Raw genomic sequence first — 17,414 nt, forward strand, 5'->3', positions numbered from 1 at the left:
CATAAAATACATAAACAATAAGTTATACGTTTTGACCCTACTCAACAGCGTCAATTAATTACTTAATACGAAGAACCGCAGCCACGTTATGTAAATATTGTATTATATCATTAACATCATACGCTAATACGATATTCTTTAATCGATAATCGAGATCAACGAACACCCTCTTGAGCTTTCCTTTAATTCCTAATCCTGTAATTGCCTGTGTTAAGAGAACAGATATTTTAGTTTGTTCGTTTTTTAGAAATTCAATCAACTGACTAAATGAAGGATGTAAAACACGAACTTTCTTCTTAAATGAACTGTACCACGCTCCTACCGTGTAGTGGTACGAATGTAATCATTCAGAATTAGTTCACAAACATTCCACATTTTTTAAAGAAAAAAAAGGTTTTAATCTTTTTTTGCCGCTACGAGACAAAACTCCTACCCATGTTCGTTCGAAATAATTTAATAATACGCGTAAATCTGCTTTAGTATCTTTATAATATTGGCTTTCGACGAGCTTTTTAAAAGTTTGACAAACATCATTTATTGGTACACATAACAATGCAAGTAACATACGTATGTTTAAGGCAAAATGAACGTCTGTGTTATAACGACTCTGTAGACCAACAAATTGAACATTACGCCATATGCACTGGCTATAGTAAAATAAACAGCCACTTAACTCTGCTTCTGGAAACCCATTTTGAAATGCCGTATGACTTGCAACTTCGAAATCTAACCCTGATAGCCAAGTTGGCGGTAAGTTGATCGACAACTGAACGTCCAACCTGACGACAAAATGACCGCAACAGTTTCCAGTCAGAAATTTGCGCCAACTTTCCCCCAACTTTTTCCGAAGAGATAGATCGGTATAAATTTATATTTGTCACCATTCGACAAGGTAACTTACCGATTACTGGTAAGTATAAAAGAAAGTTCTTGATTATCAATCGTGAAACTCAAGTTTCTAATCACTAGAGATAGCGTTGTTAGTTTCAGGTAAAAAAAAAAAATTAAAAAAAATTAATTGAAATTGATTTAAAATACATTTAGACATAGGTAAGGTAAGAGACCCAGTACTCGATCAATTATATATTTGTATATCCATATTTTCTCAATTTTATTAAATATAGATATACAAATATATAGAGCTAGTGGGTACTAGTTTCCTGATTGGGTATTATATTTTTTACCTTACATGTTTGATTATACTCCGATTCTGATTTATTAAGTAAACATATTTTCAATAGAATGGATCATTTATTAATACATTCGCATCTCTACATACGATAATATACAGATCAATAAAGTAACAAAATGTTTGGAACCTTTTTGTATTTACATATAATATACGTACTTGCATTAAAAAAAAAAAAAAAAAAATCCGTATTCAGAAAATTTGACTGTGAATGGTTCTTGTGGATCATGGAATATATAAAGTGTTATTTATTAGTTATTTAACTATTTAGCTATCATATTACAGCTTTTAAGATACATCGTATATAACTAATAATAAATAACTAATTAGTTAAAGATATTAAACTATTAATAAATAGTTATTCACTTCTTATAAATTATCGTCTTCGTGATTTTCAAATTCTTCAGTATTTTGCGATGATCCTTTAACGAAGGGGTTCTCATAAAAGCCAGGCGGACGAGATCTCTTCTTTGACCTCTTTTTTGCTTTTGGAGAAATCTCCGCATCGTCTGCCTGAGGATGCTTCTTACCTACCCGCTTATCTGCGTTTCTTAGTGCCGATTTCAAAGCCTCGTGATATTCCTTCGATTGGATTGTGGAAAACATCACACGCATTACACCTGAAATGATTTTATTGCAAGACAATAGATTATTAATAGACCATAAATGAAAAATATAATTTTTGAAAGTTTTAAAGGTGTAACCCTGATCGAATATTTCGATTGAATCTGATTGGAAAATTCTATTTGGATTTCCTCGGAAGGTTCTGAATTGAAAATTAATCGGAAAAAATTACTTTTCGATTGAATCCGACTTCAAGTTCGAATCGGATTCAATCGGGAAATAATAAAAGAAAACAAAATGATTACCCTGCGATAAAGTCTAATTTAAATTTATCCTTTATTTTTGTCGAAAAAGGATTATGTTAGTCTCGAATTAAAGTTGAAATAATAACAACAACTATAGTTTCGCCAGTATATTGAGGTAAATGAAGCTAATAACTATTGCTGCAAAATTGTTTGTGTAACGATACGCATAAAGGAATTCTAGTAAAATGTATGGCAACATTGTCACAAAAAATTTCAAATATTTTAATTTAAAATACAGTTTTAAATGTTTGTTGGACTATTAATTCAAACCTATTGTAGCAGTCATTATTTTTTTTCACATTTATATATCTGTGAAATAATGAGTTCGTAATCGTCTTTTGTAATTACTATTTCAAATCTTATCAAGAGATGAAGGAAATTTACATATAGCTATGCGAGTTGAAATTTTTTTTGTCGAAAATATTTTTTAAATGAAAACTCTAAACGTCAATGAAAAATGATACACAATGCATTACACTATTAATCATTTATCACCGTCTTCATCCGTTATAATTCTAGTTTGTTTGAAAATAAACGTGTACAAAATTCCCATATGTTCTACAAATAACAAATTAAACATAATACCGGTCGTCAACTTCCGAATGATAGAAAAAAAAATTGCGAGTCCTTCTTCAATATTTATAAATATGCCTACTAAAAAGATCGTGATCAATCGCCACGCCCAGAAAGACATTGGACTTTTTCTCTAATAGCTGACCAAAATTATATGCGATCAGTAATTTATCAACGAAGAATAAGTTGTTTTTCAAAAAAAATTTGAGAGTTTCCGTTGCATCTTGACCACCGCAGAAGGCACTCAGATAATGTCTCTGTAATAGATTTAACATATTAAAATATAACAAAAAAAAATATAATTATGAAACAATTTAAATAATCCTTACTAATTTAGCACGTCCATCTTCACTGAAATCGTCGTATTCGTCCACCTCTTGAACGGTTTTGAACGGTCTAATGTAACGAACTGGAGCTCCTCGGATTGGAGGATTGTTAATTTTCTCTGATAGCACACTAAAAAAATTAACTTTTTAAATATATTTTAACAGAAAAAATTTACACGATAAGAATTTCAGCACCAAAAAAAATTTTTCGAGCTCAGTAAGTAAAATCATGTACAGAAAATTATTTTCGTTTTATTCAGTTATTGTTCAGTCACGAGCTTGACTAATTTGAATCAAGCTTCGTGTATTTCCGCTAAGTCCGGGAGTTGCCGAACTCGCTACTGATTGAAGGTCAGAATAGTGCCGGTTCACTCGCTATTTGGGCCCGGTACATACAATGTCTAATTCAGGACCGTGTCAAGACGCCTTGAGAACCCGCTACAAGCTGGCCAATCACATAATTCGTTTTATATTGGTCAGCCAATGAGAGAGTTCGCTATCAACTGCCACCTGTTGGCGCGCTTTTAAGCCAATGGGAAAATTCTTTATATGCAGCAAGGCTGCCACGTCGACACCAAGCTTCTCGACGATTCAATGACGCTACCATTAATTATTCTACAACGTGCTTCGCTATTTGTTTTCTCGTGCTCTTGAAACCGCTTCGCTATTCGTTTGTGATATTAAACTAAACCGCTACGCTAATTTCGTTCAATATTTAGTCAGTAAAATTGAGGCTGCTATTTATTGAGAATAAATAAATTGTTATTCTGGTGTAATTAGTATCTATATTAATTTCCGTTTATTTAACTGCTCTCAGCAACGTGTCTTTTATATACGTGAATCTTATCACCAAAGTTGCATTCGCTATCACGTGTCTGTTTTGCGGCGTTCGCTATTAAGCATAATTTCTTACAATTTAAGGTGTAAAAAAGTGTAAATATATCTTTCATTTATTTATTGATCAAAACTGTGTAATTTTTAATTGTTTAATTTCTCACGCCTAAACCAGATCCACTCAGTTTATTTGCTCACTTTACAATTATTCATCCCATTTTTCGACACTATTTAATGGAATGATTAGATAAAAAAAAAGTCCTAATAAATTTACTTACGTAAATTGGTCTGAGAGTGAAGTTACTTTTGGTGTCAATTCTCTGTTACAATAACAATAGTCTAATTATAAATCGAAGCTTTGATATATTTCGTTCTTCACACGTATTATTATTTAAAAACAAAATCTCAATAAGTATCGAAAACTTTAATTCAATAAACAAAAATTTCTTTTTCCGATTCAATGCACATATTCTTATGATAAATTTAATTCTCTACAAAAAAGCTCTGAAATATTTTTATCGTACACGGAGAATAATGTTGGCTCAAAACCTACCAAATTTTACTATGCTGCCGACTAAACTTCAAACAGAAAAAATAGCATCCACAAAATTATTATGCTCATACGGAAAATTATATTGCTATATCACAATACTTACTACGCGCGAGAAACTTATCGATAAGATTTAATAACAATTACTTTCATATATTATAATAATCGCGATGCGGCTTATTAATTTTTCGTTTGTGCATGATAACTTTTTAGATGCCTTAAATTGGTAGGTTTTGAGCCAACATTTTTCTCCGTGTAATTCTAATGGGTAAAAAGTTATTGGGCTTTGAATACCCGCAACGAAAAAATTTAATAAATTATCTATCAGTCATCACATTTACTGCAAAGCTTTGCGCTTTATAACTATCCTCTTCAGAATTTATTGAGTTGCGAGTATTTAAAGTCTGATAACTATTTACCGATTTTAATGACGATAAAACCATTTAAGAGCTTTTTTTGCAAAGAATTAAATTTCTTCTAAGAATATCTGCATTAAAATAAGAAAAAAAAATTTTTTTCGTAAATTAAACTGAAAAAAGTTAAAAAAAAAAAACAAAACAATTTTTCCACATGCTATTTATATAGAAAAATAAAAAATTCTTGAGCTCCTCGTAGAATCACTAACTTTACAATGACATTGTACACATCTCATTTTATAGGAAGTTTGATTTCCGACAAAAAAGGTAATGAAAGCCGTTACTGTAAAACTAATAGTTTTTGAGATAAATCTAATTAAACGCCTTAAAATTTGAAAAATGGCTGTTTTATCCGAAATTTCAGTACATTTTTATAAAATGATGACCGAAGAATTATATAAGATGTATATTTACAAATGGAAAAATTTAGAATTCATTTAGTGAGTACTTAAAATCAAAATAAAGAGCTCATCTTTGGTGAAAATTTTTTGTTATATGTTTAGAAAATTATTCCGTCAATGGACCAGGAAAAAAAATTGTTCGTTTCAAATAAAGCGCCCTAATATATATATATATATATATATATATATATATATATATATATATATATATATATACACATATTAATAATAATCACATTTTTTACGTAAAAGTTTCTACTTACGCTAGTAGTCGTGTATTTTCTCGGCAGCATAATAAAACTTTGTTTATACTTTGGAGAATAATTTTTTTATTTATCTAATCTACATTACTAGTTGCTGGTTTTGTTTGTTGATTGATGCTTTTGCCAGCTAAAAGAATTTTCACATAGTTTCCTAACAATACTTTTGGAGGTACTTTTTGACTGGAGGCGTTTAAAAACTGACGGGCAGCGTTGCTAACCTTTATATTTGATTTTAAACTACGTTTGGAGTTACTTGATTCACTGCCATCAAGTCGACGCTGCTAAATTAAAAAATTAATTAAAAAAAAGAACAAAGTTCTGATTGATTTGATAAAACTGAACAGGCACATGCTCAAACGCAGCGTGGAAGCTTATCCCAAAAAAAATTGGAAAAACGGTGAATTTTTACGCTCAGAGTTGTTAGGATATTACCTTGTTTGGAAAATCTCATAAAATCCAATAAATTCTCATAAAATCCTATCGAGATTTTATAAGACTGAACGAGTTCTATGAAAAGTGATATATTTAAGTATAGGGCCTTATACTTACAGCTATAAGAATCAATCGAATTTTTTAAGGAGGATAATCACCGACTTCTATACTAGCCTTACTTGATCTTGCAAGAAAAACATCTATAGAAATCAGAGCATAGATTTCAACGAATACTTGACGAAAAGATACTTACTCGAGACAAAACCAGTAATAGTGAACCTGGAAATATCAAAATCGTCCAGAGAAGAAAAGGAGATTCTAATCAAAGACCAGTCTTTCCTTCACATAATATGAGAAAATAGCAAACAATATGTTATTAAGTTGTAAAGGTCGCGGATGCTGTATCGCTTCGAGTACCTATTTAAGCTGCATAAAACCAACGGAAGTAGGAAACAAAATCAAGAAAGGATCTGTTAAAGTTCAAAACTCTACGTAAAGGAGGTTATTAAACAAAACTCAGGAGGAATAATCTTCTACACATAAGGATGAAGATCACTAGAAGACCTAATTACGGGTATCGCATTCACATGAAGGAGTCGCAGGGTACAAAGAACTATCAAACAAGTTCGGACTTTACCATCTACGAAGGTTGCTTAAGCTCTAACCATAATTCAAGCTCTCAATTTTATAAAAAAAAAAACAAGAATAAAAATTAGCGTAGGTATATACAGACTCAGTAAGCTACCTACCAACACTAATAACAATTGAAGTATATCAGACCGAGTACACCTATTAACGCTAGAAACAAGATTAATAGTCAGCAGACTGAAATAGGCTAGCAGAGAAATAGCTTCTTGTTGGTATTCAGGTTATTGAAAAAAATGAGAAAGCAGATAAATTTGCATAAAAAGTAATGAATGATGTGTTACGTATCATTAAGAAATCAAACTTCGGTATTCACCCAAAAAAAAGGTAGAGGAACGACACTATCCATCACAAGCTGATCTAATAGAAAGACATTTAGAATATTTAGAGGATTATTTTCAGCTGAAGGAAGCAAAAATACGAGCCATTTGGTCACCATTCAGTTTTTCAATCACGTAGTCGTCAATTATTTGCCCATCCTGTTAGTGCAGTCAACTAGAACAGGATTCAAGTCCTATTCTATGGGAATGTTAACTGACAGCAGACAAGAGGAAAGGCCTAATGAAAGTGCGGAAAAACAACCATACACAACCTCCATATGAAATCCGGAGCTTCATATTCTCGGAGAACACTGGAGTATTGAAATCCATTATAAACTTTGCAATCGAAATCAAGAACACAGTCAACTTAGTACATATTACAACAAACAACAATAAATAGAAATGCCTTACGAAGATTTGAATTAAAAATGCAATTCACGCCAAATAGAACACTCAAAAATCTATAGTATCATACCATCATTGACTGTGTGAGAGCGCACACTCAGGACAGCTAGGGAACTAACAGAAACGAAAAAACATGAATATAGCAATGAATGTAGTTTTTCTATTGTAATTTTTTCGTCATTCTTTCAATAATCTTATGATAGTTTTTTTAAGAATTTTTAATCTAAACGGCCTTTGTTAGAACTACAATGTTAATAAGTGAAAAAAAAAAAGCCTACATATATAAATTTGAGAGTCAAACATCTAAAATTTGGATTTAGTAAACGTATAATCCACAATTACGATGTAAGCATCGTTAATTTTACTGGTAACCTTGTTTTATATATAATTTTATATGATTTTACAAAATTTTTCTTATTGGGCATTAGAGCTTACACTTAATCATTATAAATTTTAGATTATAGACATGAATATATATATATATATATATATATATATATATATATATATATATATATATATATATCTACATGTAACAAATTTTAATGGGTTGAATAATGGTAATTGATCGGCAAAATGACAGCAAACTTTGGCTGAGCAACCCTGACTATCTTGGGAATGTATCGTTTAGTCGTTCAAAGTGTGTCATGACATTGTAAAAATAATTGAACTCTAAAATTCACGGTATACCGTAATTAATTAATATGAGAAAGAAAAGAAATTATAATCGTTTTGTTATCATCCGATTCATAGGAGACAATTTCCTAAATTAACAAAACAATTATATGCTCAACACTGCAGATTTTTTAGTTTTCGAAAATTATTCGAAGCCCTAGTTAACTTTACGTGAAGTGTTCGAAATTAAGTCATCGACGTTACGCGGACCATGGAGAGATTCCATGGCTCATTAACTTCGCACGGACCATGAGAGAGACTGCTCGCTCTCAGTACGCGAACGACCAATAGGAGTTAACTCGACCCCCTCCACACTCAGCTAAGACATCTCATTGGCCAGCGCTTAACTTTTCCCCTTCTCCTTGAAAGCCAGGCATCTCATTGGAGCGCAGATACCGATGTCTCCCACTCCGTCGAGAACATTCTAGAAGCCGGACTCTCGGGTATAAAAGAAGGTAATCTGAGAGCGGCATTCATTCCGTTCTGATCAGTCCTACTGTGAAGAATACTCTCCAGATAGCGAGCAAGGCTATCAGCGATTTAGTATAAATATTCAAGCGAGCAAGGCTTGAATATTCTCCAGCTACATCTCGACACCATCAGTTCTTTTTAGAACTTCCTCGTCAGGTTCTGACTAGCTCGCCTCAGGGCTAGTCTCACACGTACTTGTTAACTTCACGAGACCTCAGGGTCTCCAGCTAGACTACTCGAGCAACCTAAACGGTTCTTCTAAGAACCAGCAGTCAGCTCACATCGTCGTCTCCAGCTTCAACGTCTATCTCTCAAACGGTCTTTCTCAAGACCCCAACGGCATTTTTTAAGGCCACCAAATATCAACGTGAGAATTCGCTTCAGTATAAAGTTCTACCGGCAGACTACTCGTTGAACATGAAGTAATTGTAATAAATTTTAGAGAGCGCATTATAACCCAGAATTTATTTTTTTTTTTTCAATTTCCAAAATAATATTTTTAACTTTACAATTGTTTTGTAAGGATTGCAGAAGTGACATACCACGAATTAAAATTGTCCCTGATTAAGAAAATGATGTAATCCATGCTAAATGTATATTTATAAATTTGTCGATTCAAATCATTTTGAATCATTTCAAACCGTTTTTCCTTCTCAGGGGTATTGAAAAATATTATCTTTTATCATTGAATTATGGGATCCTCCTCAATTTTTTTGTTTCCCATCTATATCCTTTTCTCCTAGACATTCGCTATAATCAATAATAAATATATATTAGATTATAAAACCAACTTTGGTATCATTTAAATCGATCATACTTCAATAAATGAATAATTTTTTTTTTTTCATAAATTTGTGAACGCATGTTTATGTTGCTATATAATATTTTTATAGTCGAGAAATTTTAAAAACTCAATTTTCAAGAATCGGACAAAAAGCAATAACTTCTCTTTATTGGAAAAATTACAATGTTCATAACGGGAAGTTAATTAATCATAATTCTTATTATGTGTTAATTCTTAATATTTGTTGATTCAAATTTTTAACACCGCCCTCAAATTTACTGTGCGATCATTGGCAACTGAAATATCAATGTTCAATGCCAAAGGGATCATTTTTTGTTTAAAGGCTGATACCTCGGTGACAAATCGTCCTACGAGGTTAAAAAAAGGCCAAATTAAAGCTGAATAAATTTGCTAAACGAACTATGCATTGGTTCAGTTGAATGAATTTTCTCACAGTCCGTGGGCTCTTCGGAAAAAAAAAATTAGAAATTTTTTATCTCGCGGTATTTCTCATGCTTGCGCAATAGGCGAATCTCTCAAAAAACTTTGATATAAATCCACCGAAACTAAAGATTTCAAGCTATGAAATGCTTTTTTTTAAATCTCGATACGATTATTTTTTACTAAATTACAGCTTTCTAAAAATCACTAAAAACTTTACAAAATTTTTTTGTTTCTTTAGTTTTTTGCGTTAGTGTATTTCATTGAAATTTTATGATAGGATTTCGTGACGTTACGTAAATAGGAAAGTAGTGTTTTAATATAAATTGTTGAATGGTCAAAAAGTTGTTAATATCAATAGAATAATAACAACTAACAAATAACTTCAAATTCAACGTAATTGATATACACCCTGCTCTATATTACCATTTTCTAATCGATGAACACATCGTAGTTTATCCATTCTTGATATGAACATCAAACAATTATCAAGTTCAACGCTGAAAAAAAGTTATTAAATTATGTGACAGTCACTGTTTTTTTCAATGTAATTCAAATAAATTTCTATCACTGATATAAGTAAAACATACATTAGGATTTGGTATTTTAATAGTATATTACATATCTAGTTCAGTAAAATACGAATAGTCTCGCTTCGCTTCGGCCGACAACTACATATTGATCTGAGGCTTTCTACTTTACTAGCCAAGGTATGTAATATACTATTTTTCTGACATACGCCCTTTTAACTTTAAAAAATCATTTTTTTTAATCCACCAAGGCGTACGGTCTTTTTTTTTCTTCATTTTTAAAATTATAGTAAATTCTTTGCGAAAAAAATTAAAAGAATGGTAAAATAAATGAATTTACAATTTTTTTTACGCCCCTTTTAATTCTGCAGAGCCAAAAGAGCATATATTCTGAGATATGCCTTTTTGGCATTAATAACACGATATAATTTAAATTTTATGAAAATAACTATTAAAATCTATCAATAACAAAGTTATCAATATTATATTAACTTATTAATATTATTATTACTATTATTGTTTATATTAATAATATTTATACTTTTACATAGTTCGAGATGCAGTGATTTTATTCTACGATGTGGATAAATGTAAAGAAATAGGTGGGATAGAATAAGAGATATACGCGCTCGGCACGATAACGTGCCACACGATAGGTTATTCCGAACACAGGTTTTTTCTGTATCTTTAGACATTACGTTTATTTTATTCATTTATTTAATAAGGACAATTATTCCAATATTTAACAAATAGAAACCTATATTGAAATATATATGGCGCAGAATCACATAAGCTGAAAATCCTTCTAATAATATATAAATATTTCTAATATCTTATACATATATGTAGTATTTCTTTTTTAATCTATAAGGTTAATGATTAGTCGCTTTTAAATATGTTATACTTTCCTACATCTCTCCTTCTTTCTCTTTCTCTCTAGTATATATTAGACTGATTCAACAAAATCGAATATTTTTTTTCTTCATTATATCGAAAATATTGATAAAAATGACGAAAAAAAATACTGTGCTTAAAAAATTTTGTTACTTAAAATAAATTATATTAAATTTTCAGTTGATTGCAAATAACTTACGACATGTGAGAAAAATATCGAAAATTTTCCTTAAGATAAATTATAGGAAATAAAATGCTCTACAAAAAATGTCCAATAAAATTTCCCGATAAAATTGATGGTTGCGTCAAAAAATTTAAAAAGTAAAAATTTATCGTCAATCTAACTTTAACTTCAAATAACTTTTGAAGAAATAAAAATATCGAAAAATTATAAGAGACCTTTTTTATAGAGCGTCAAATTTGCAATAAGAATGTGTCTCAAACATTCAAAAGTATTGGTCCCACCGTAAGCTACAAAATTCCAAAGCTTCAAAAATGAATTTTCCCATGTTATTTGAATAAGAAATAGAAAATTGCGATGCAGCAGCTGTTAATATTAATATTGAGAGCTCAAAATTTCACGGTTTTTTTTGTCCGTCATTTCCCACAATATTTTCGATATAATGAAAAAAAAATAGTCAATATTTTTGAAGCAGTCTGATATATATATATATATATATAAATGGGTGTGTAGAGAAATATGGGCAAATTTGAAATTTACAAACCACTAATCGTTCGGATTAAGAAAAAAATTCAAGCCGATAGATTTTGATAGATGAAACCATAAAAACTCTCCATCATATAGTGAAAGTGATGAACAGCATTACTCTGCGAATGTAAATAACATAATATTTTTAAAACAATTATTATCTAATTATTTGTAATCATATCATTGTGTAAAGATATGGAATCTGTTGTGATGCGATGTGTAAAAGAAGACCAATGAAGAGGTATTGTTTTATAGGAAATTGTAAGCAATCAAAAATAAACCAATTTAAAAGAGACAGCGTATAAATTTATAGTCATCTTTCTATTTGCAAGAATGAAAATCAAGTGTACCGAGTAAAAACTAAAGGAAAAAAATTGGTAAAATTAATTCAAGGCAGCACCTTGATTATAAAATTTTAAGATAATATTTTATGCAACAGAAAGAACAATCAACTATCGGTAATCCCATAAAATTCATGTCAGTTAAATTATAAATAATCATTCAAAAATAAAATTACAAAAAAATTGAAGAATACTAACTCGAGGTTCATATTTTCAATGATAAAATTGAAGGCACATAGCAACTTTGTCAGCACATGGTCACATGCAAAAGTTAATATTGTTTATGATAAATAAAACATTTTACCATTTATTCAGGCATTTTAAATTGAAAACAGAATTCAATATACATTTGTCTTACGAACTATCTAGAGAGTAACTGATTATTCATTACTCTTTGAAAAATTTTATAAATTCACTTAATTCAGTATATAATATAAGTTAGTGGGCATATAATTATGTTAGGATTTTTTCAGAAACGATACAGTAAAAAGTTAAAAAATTGCACGCATAGTTGTTAAAATTTTTGGAACACTGAAAAAAAAATACTATTTTCAAGGTTCTGCCTGTTTGTATCCTCCCGAGTAAATATTTGTTTAATCATAGTAAAAAAATACTCCAACCAAGTATCATTATCTTGATTTAAGAATTTTTATACCTATTTTAAGAAAATATTCTTGGTTGATATACATTATTGCTAAGATTAAACAAATAATTTTCTCGGGAGAAAACAAACACGCACATACTTGAAAACATTTTTTTTTATTTCAATGCATATGTGTATTTTTCTTCTTTTTGCGATTAATTTATTGAAAAAAAAATCCGAAAATTATTTATTGTTAATTAATTTCAGGATCATCAAATAAAAATAAATTCATGTGGTTAGTATTGTTTCAAGATCGTTAAATGATTATGAAAGTTGTAAGTGGTCTCTTTTTTAATTGACACAGAGAAATAAAATGATACTATCGAAAGTTATAGTATTCATTATATACAAGAAGTTTTTATAGTAAATAAAAAAAAATATTTGTGTTTTGATGAACATATCAACTCTGTATTATGAATAAGTATGATGTACAATTATACAAAAACAATGTATGAATATGTGTGCATAGGTATATTTGTATTTGTGGATGATCTGTGATAAATTTTATTTATATACTATACAGGCTCTCTGATTTTAATATTTAGATAAATTGTAATGTTAAAAATCAAAATTATGAACAGAAAATTTACGAGATCGAGTTTAATAAAATAAACAACAGATAATATAAAATAACTAACCTTATTTAGTTTCAGCGACATGGTAATTATATAGACCAATTAAAGCTTGGTTTAATATTATACGATTGAAAATACCAGAATTTGGTTACATATTATCTACCTAGGTTAAATATGATTTTATAATATAAAAATAAATTTCAATTATAAAATTGTTCTGGCGTCCTCTACTAAGTCAAAGGCGTCTTTCAATATGAGCTATATATTCATCTGGGGACTGAGGTAGCTGGGGCACTTATACTCGCTTACTTTCAACACATATCTGTAGATGTACATTAACACATACAATCAAACTCACATAAGCACCAGCTTTAGTCGATAGAGAGAGCGAAAATAAGCTAAATCCACGTACCTATGAAATATCCCTTATGCTATAAAGCGGCTAGACGCATGTGCTACATGCTTCTCAACGATATATATATATATATATATATATATATATATATATATATATATATATATATATATATATATATATATATACATATATATATTTATATTAACATTGGTGTCTGTTACATTACATATTCAAATATATACGCAGAATCGATATCTATGGCTTTTTAGAAATTGTGTTACCTGCGAACGAAAAATATTTTTTGAATTAAATTACTAGTAGCTAATTATTATTATCATCTCCGGTAATAATTGACAACTTCTAATTGTATTTATTTCAAAGATCACTTTTTATTTACAGTTTATTACAAATATATAAGGATTCATAGGTTAGTTACGGTGTAAATCGTAGGAAATCACAAAAAATAAAATATAAAGAAAAACTCAAGTGGCATAAAAAACAATTGTCGCCATTAACTTAACAATTTATTACATTATAACGAATTTTTATCTTAAATTCAACAAAATGTCAAAAATCACTTATTGTGCCGCTTATATAAGAGCATATCTATGGCGTTTCTTGTTTATAAAATAAAAATAAATTTAGTTCTTGTGTGTTATGTCCAAACAATTTTTTTTTTATTCTAATAATTATTTAAAAATAATTATTACAGAGCTCTTCTTTTCAAAAGCGCGCGAAAACGCAGTGTCAGCTTTTTCCACCTTTTCATGTGACAAGGAATAGTGGGAGGATAACTGCAATAAGTTGAACGAACTATTAATAAACTGTCGTCACCTTCCACCAATGACAATAATTAAAAATTCCGCATCAATCGCCAAATCAAAGTTTATAAAAAGCCTGAGCACCCATAGCTCATGGCTAGTCGGTTCATATAACTTACGGTCCGCGAATATTTGAACGTCGAACTTTCGTGCACTCTTATTGTAGGATTCCGCCCCAGGCGTTGAAAGGTCAATAAGAGGATCTGTAATATATTCTATTTAAACCTTATTGCAGGAATCCGCTTCAGCGTCGAATAATCAATGAGGCATTCTAAAATTGACATCTTTTTACAGTCAATTATTGCAGGAATCCGCTTAGGCGTTGAAAAAGCAATAATCGAGCTCTTTATCTATTAAAAATCCTCAACGATTGATAGAAACTTCCGGTCCGATTGAAGTAGTGACGCAAATCACGTGAATTTGCGATTCCATCTCGGCCGATTTATTTTGCGTATAAAATCACTTTTTGGGTGTGTAAAAAGGACGCATTTAAACATAAAATAAAAATCTTATATAAATATCTGTGAATAATATATATTCCAAAAATGTTAATTGTTTAAAAATAGTGAAAAGGATTCAGTATACAAGTGAATTGTAACGAAATCAGTAATAAAAAGTCAAAAATCATAAGTTCAGCCTTCCGAGTTTCATTCGAGCGTAGCACATAAGTTTACATCCTACTATCCTAGCCGCGCCCATCCAACCAAATCCTACAGGAGGAAGCTGAGTGAGCTGCTACGTTCTGGAGGGATCTTACCTGCCGTGACTAGAAAGAAAGAAACATCGAAAGGTTGGTGAAAGATTTACATTCCATTCTTTCATAAGATAACGGGTTCAACACAAGATCACCAGTCTCTTCAGAGACGTTTTGGGTATTTACTTTTCGAAAGATCCACCATAAATAATAAATTATAGGAAGATACCTCTTCCTCGTATTTTTTAATGTTGTCCGCAACCTCCGAATCACTCGTCTAAATTTTTTTATCGCTACGAAAGGGAGAAATCCCGGATAATTAATTTAAATTTAAGCGGCAGACATAACATAAAGAACACTGGTGGCAGCGGTGGGATTTACAAAGTAAAAATCCTTCATGTTGAGCCACAGTCATAATTCTTCTACCATTTTGGAGAAACCGTAGATTTTTGTGGTTATTTTTCTCTTCTCGAAATTTTCACATCTTAGAATTTCGAGTTTCGTGGCAATTTCTTGAGAGTGCCACACCCTGCTTTCGTGGACTTGCCACACCTTAACAGGTAGCAATCCCACGTATTGTGAATTCAGCATCTTTCGCATCTCGATTCGAGTTGCGAAACGTCTGAGTTCACCGTTCGCGACTTCGCGACCAAATCGCAATCAGTTCATTTTCAGAGAGACAGAGGCTACGACCGAGACTATAATAGACGTTACTCGAAAGATGACTATCAGAGACCTCGCAAGGATTGTTACGATTACGACGACCGTCGAGAAACTAGAGGACGAACGTTCTCTTACTCTAAAAAGCATTACAGACCGAGTAAATACGATACAGACAGCGAAGACAGTGTGGACTCCGACGATAGCTCAGCGTCAGCTGATTACCGAACGTTCACTTACACCTCAAGTAAAGGGGGACGTGGACGGACTTACGACGACGACTCGACGTCACGAACGTTAAAGAAAAGTTCATCACGTTCACGAACAGAAGAACCTTCTTCAACGAAGAAAAAGGTTGTGACTTTCGACTCTGCAGACATTGACACAGAAAAACTTGAACATCTGAAACTAGAGGCTCCTTGCTGTAACTGTCCCTTCTGCCTTTATCGCGAGGCATGTAAATCTGTCTCTTCAAAAGACAATGACGAACATTTAAACTCAACGGGCGCTCGACAGACCGAGGCGACTGCGAGTATGCCCCGAGAGTCTTGTCGACCTACGAATCTTCATTAGAAAACTCAGACGGTGAAGGAGTTTAGAATCCTTCAACGTCCGAAACCCTTACATTAGTCATCGGTAAAGGTCAACGAGTCTGGATCACATCTTCAGACCTCTCCCAGGATGGATGCAAAGTTTTGTTAGATACAAGTTCTGACCTGCATCTCCTTTGAATTGATGCTCTGGGAGATGATACCACCTTTTACCCTGAAAATGGCGGTGTGGTGGGAGGCATAGCGACCAGCAGTATGCCAATAATTGGAACTGTGACCCTCAAGATCTTTGACGTAGATGTTTGTTTCCAGGTTGTACCTAGACCACCAGGTAGTTATCTGAGCATCCTTGGAAATGAATTTTTTATCGAAGAACGAGCTGGCATTTCTTTTTATTGGAATACGCTGGTCCGCAACAATCGACCTACTCGTCCTATTCCTTTTTCAATGGATAACATTCTTGATGTGAGACATATCCTGTCCCTAGGGACAGGGCCAAAAACTATTGACTCATGTAATTCGCTTCATAGAGAATTACAATGCTTTCTTATAGATACATGGGGGGGGGGTGTGTTTGATAAATTCTTCCGCCCTTAAACCCGAAATTAGAGTGAATCGTATTAATACGATGCTACTCCATGATTTGAATGGACAGTCCATGGAAACAATTGGTACTGTAGGATTAAAGGTTTTGGGTTAAAAAATCCGATTCCATGTTTGTGATGGGAATTTACCTTTCCTTGGTGTCGAAATTCCGGGCAACAACTTCCTGAAAAATGAACAAGCGGAGATTTCATACCAACATCAATCTCTGAATTTATCATCTCGACCTTCCCGACCTTTACCTTTCAGTCCCGGAATAGAACCATCCCGTTCATACGTAATTCCACCTCGTATGCGAATATCCGTGTCGGTACCTGTTGTAAATCCTGAGATCAAGCAGGGCTACTTCCGTAAGATTCCTCTTAAAGAGGGAATCTTAATGGGCGAAGCCGTTGTCTCAGTTGATGACGATCAAGCGATGTGTATGGTCATTAATACCAC

At 31.7% G+C, this 17,414-nt stretch overlaps 1 protein-coding gene across 4 annotated transcripts; it reads right to left on the reverse strand.

Moving 5' to 3' along the window:
• Window positions 1–1,404: 1,404 nt before the first annotated feature.
• On the reverse strand, window positions 1,405–13,567 carry LOC103573028 (uncharacterized). Of its 4 annotated transcripts, XM_053738484.1 has the most exons (7): window positions 13,350–13,567; window positions 11,744–11,846; window positions 10,021–10,094; window positions 8,912–9,119; window positions 2,961–3,087; window positions 2,714–2,888; window positions 1,405–1,809 (listed from the first exon to the last, which is right to left on the reverse strand). In XM_053738484.1, the coding sequence occupies exons 4-7, from the start codon at window positions 9,001–9,003 to the stop codon at window positions 1,559–1,561; spliced, it is 645 nt and encodes a 214-aa protein (XP_053594459.1). In that variant the 5' UTR covers window positions 9,004–9,119; window positions 10,021–10,094; window positions 11,744–11,846; window positions 13,350–13,567; the 3' UTR covers window positions 1,405–1,558. The 4 variants fall into 4 exon arrangements, 2 of the variants coding, with proteins under 2 accessions (XP_053594459.1, XP_053594460.1); XR_549147.1 differs by lacking the exons at window positions 8,912–9,119; window positions 10,021–10,094 and having other exon boundaries at window positions 2,644–2,888; XR_549148.1 differs by lacking the exons at window positions 8,912–9,119; window positions 10,021–10,094; window positions 11,744–11,846 and having other exon boundaries at window positions 2,644–2,888.
• Window positions 13,568–17,414: the final 3,847 nt, after the last annotated feature.

This window comes from Microplitis demolitor, chromosome 4 (assembly GCF_026212275.2).
Source record: "Microplitis demolitor isolate Queensland-Clemson2020A chromosome 4, iyMicDemo2.1a, whole genome shotgun sequence".
Lineage (NCBI taxonomy): Eukaryota > Metazoa > Arthropoda > Insecta > Hymenoptera > Braconidae > Microplitis > Microplitis demolitor.

Coding starts and splice junctions, on each gene's coding strand:
- LOC103573028 (XM_053738484.1), bottom strand. CDS start 9,003: ATGATTCAAAATGATTTGAATCGACAAATTTATAAATATACATTTAGC. Junction 3,088..8,911: donor AGGGACAATTTTAATTCGTG/GTATGTCACTTC, acceptor TAATTTTTTTAG/TGTGCTATCAGAGAAAATTA. Junction 2,889..2,960: donor AAGATGGACGTGCTAAATTA/GTAAGGATTATT, acceptor AATCTATTACAG/AGACATTATCTGAGTGCCTT.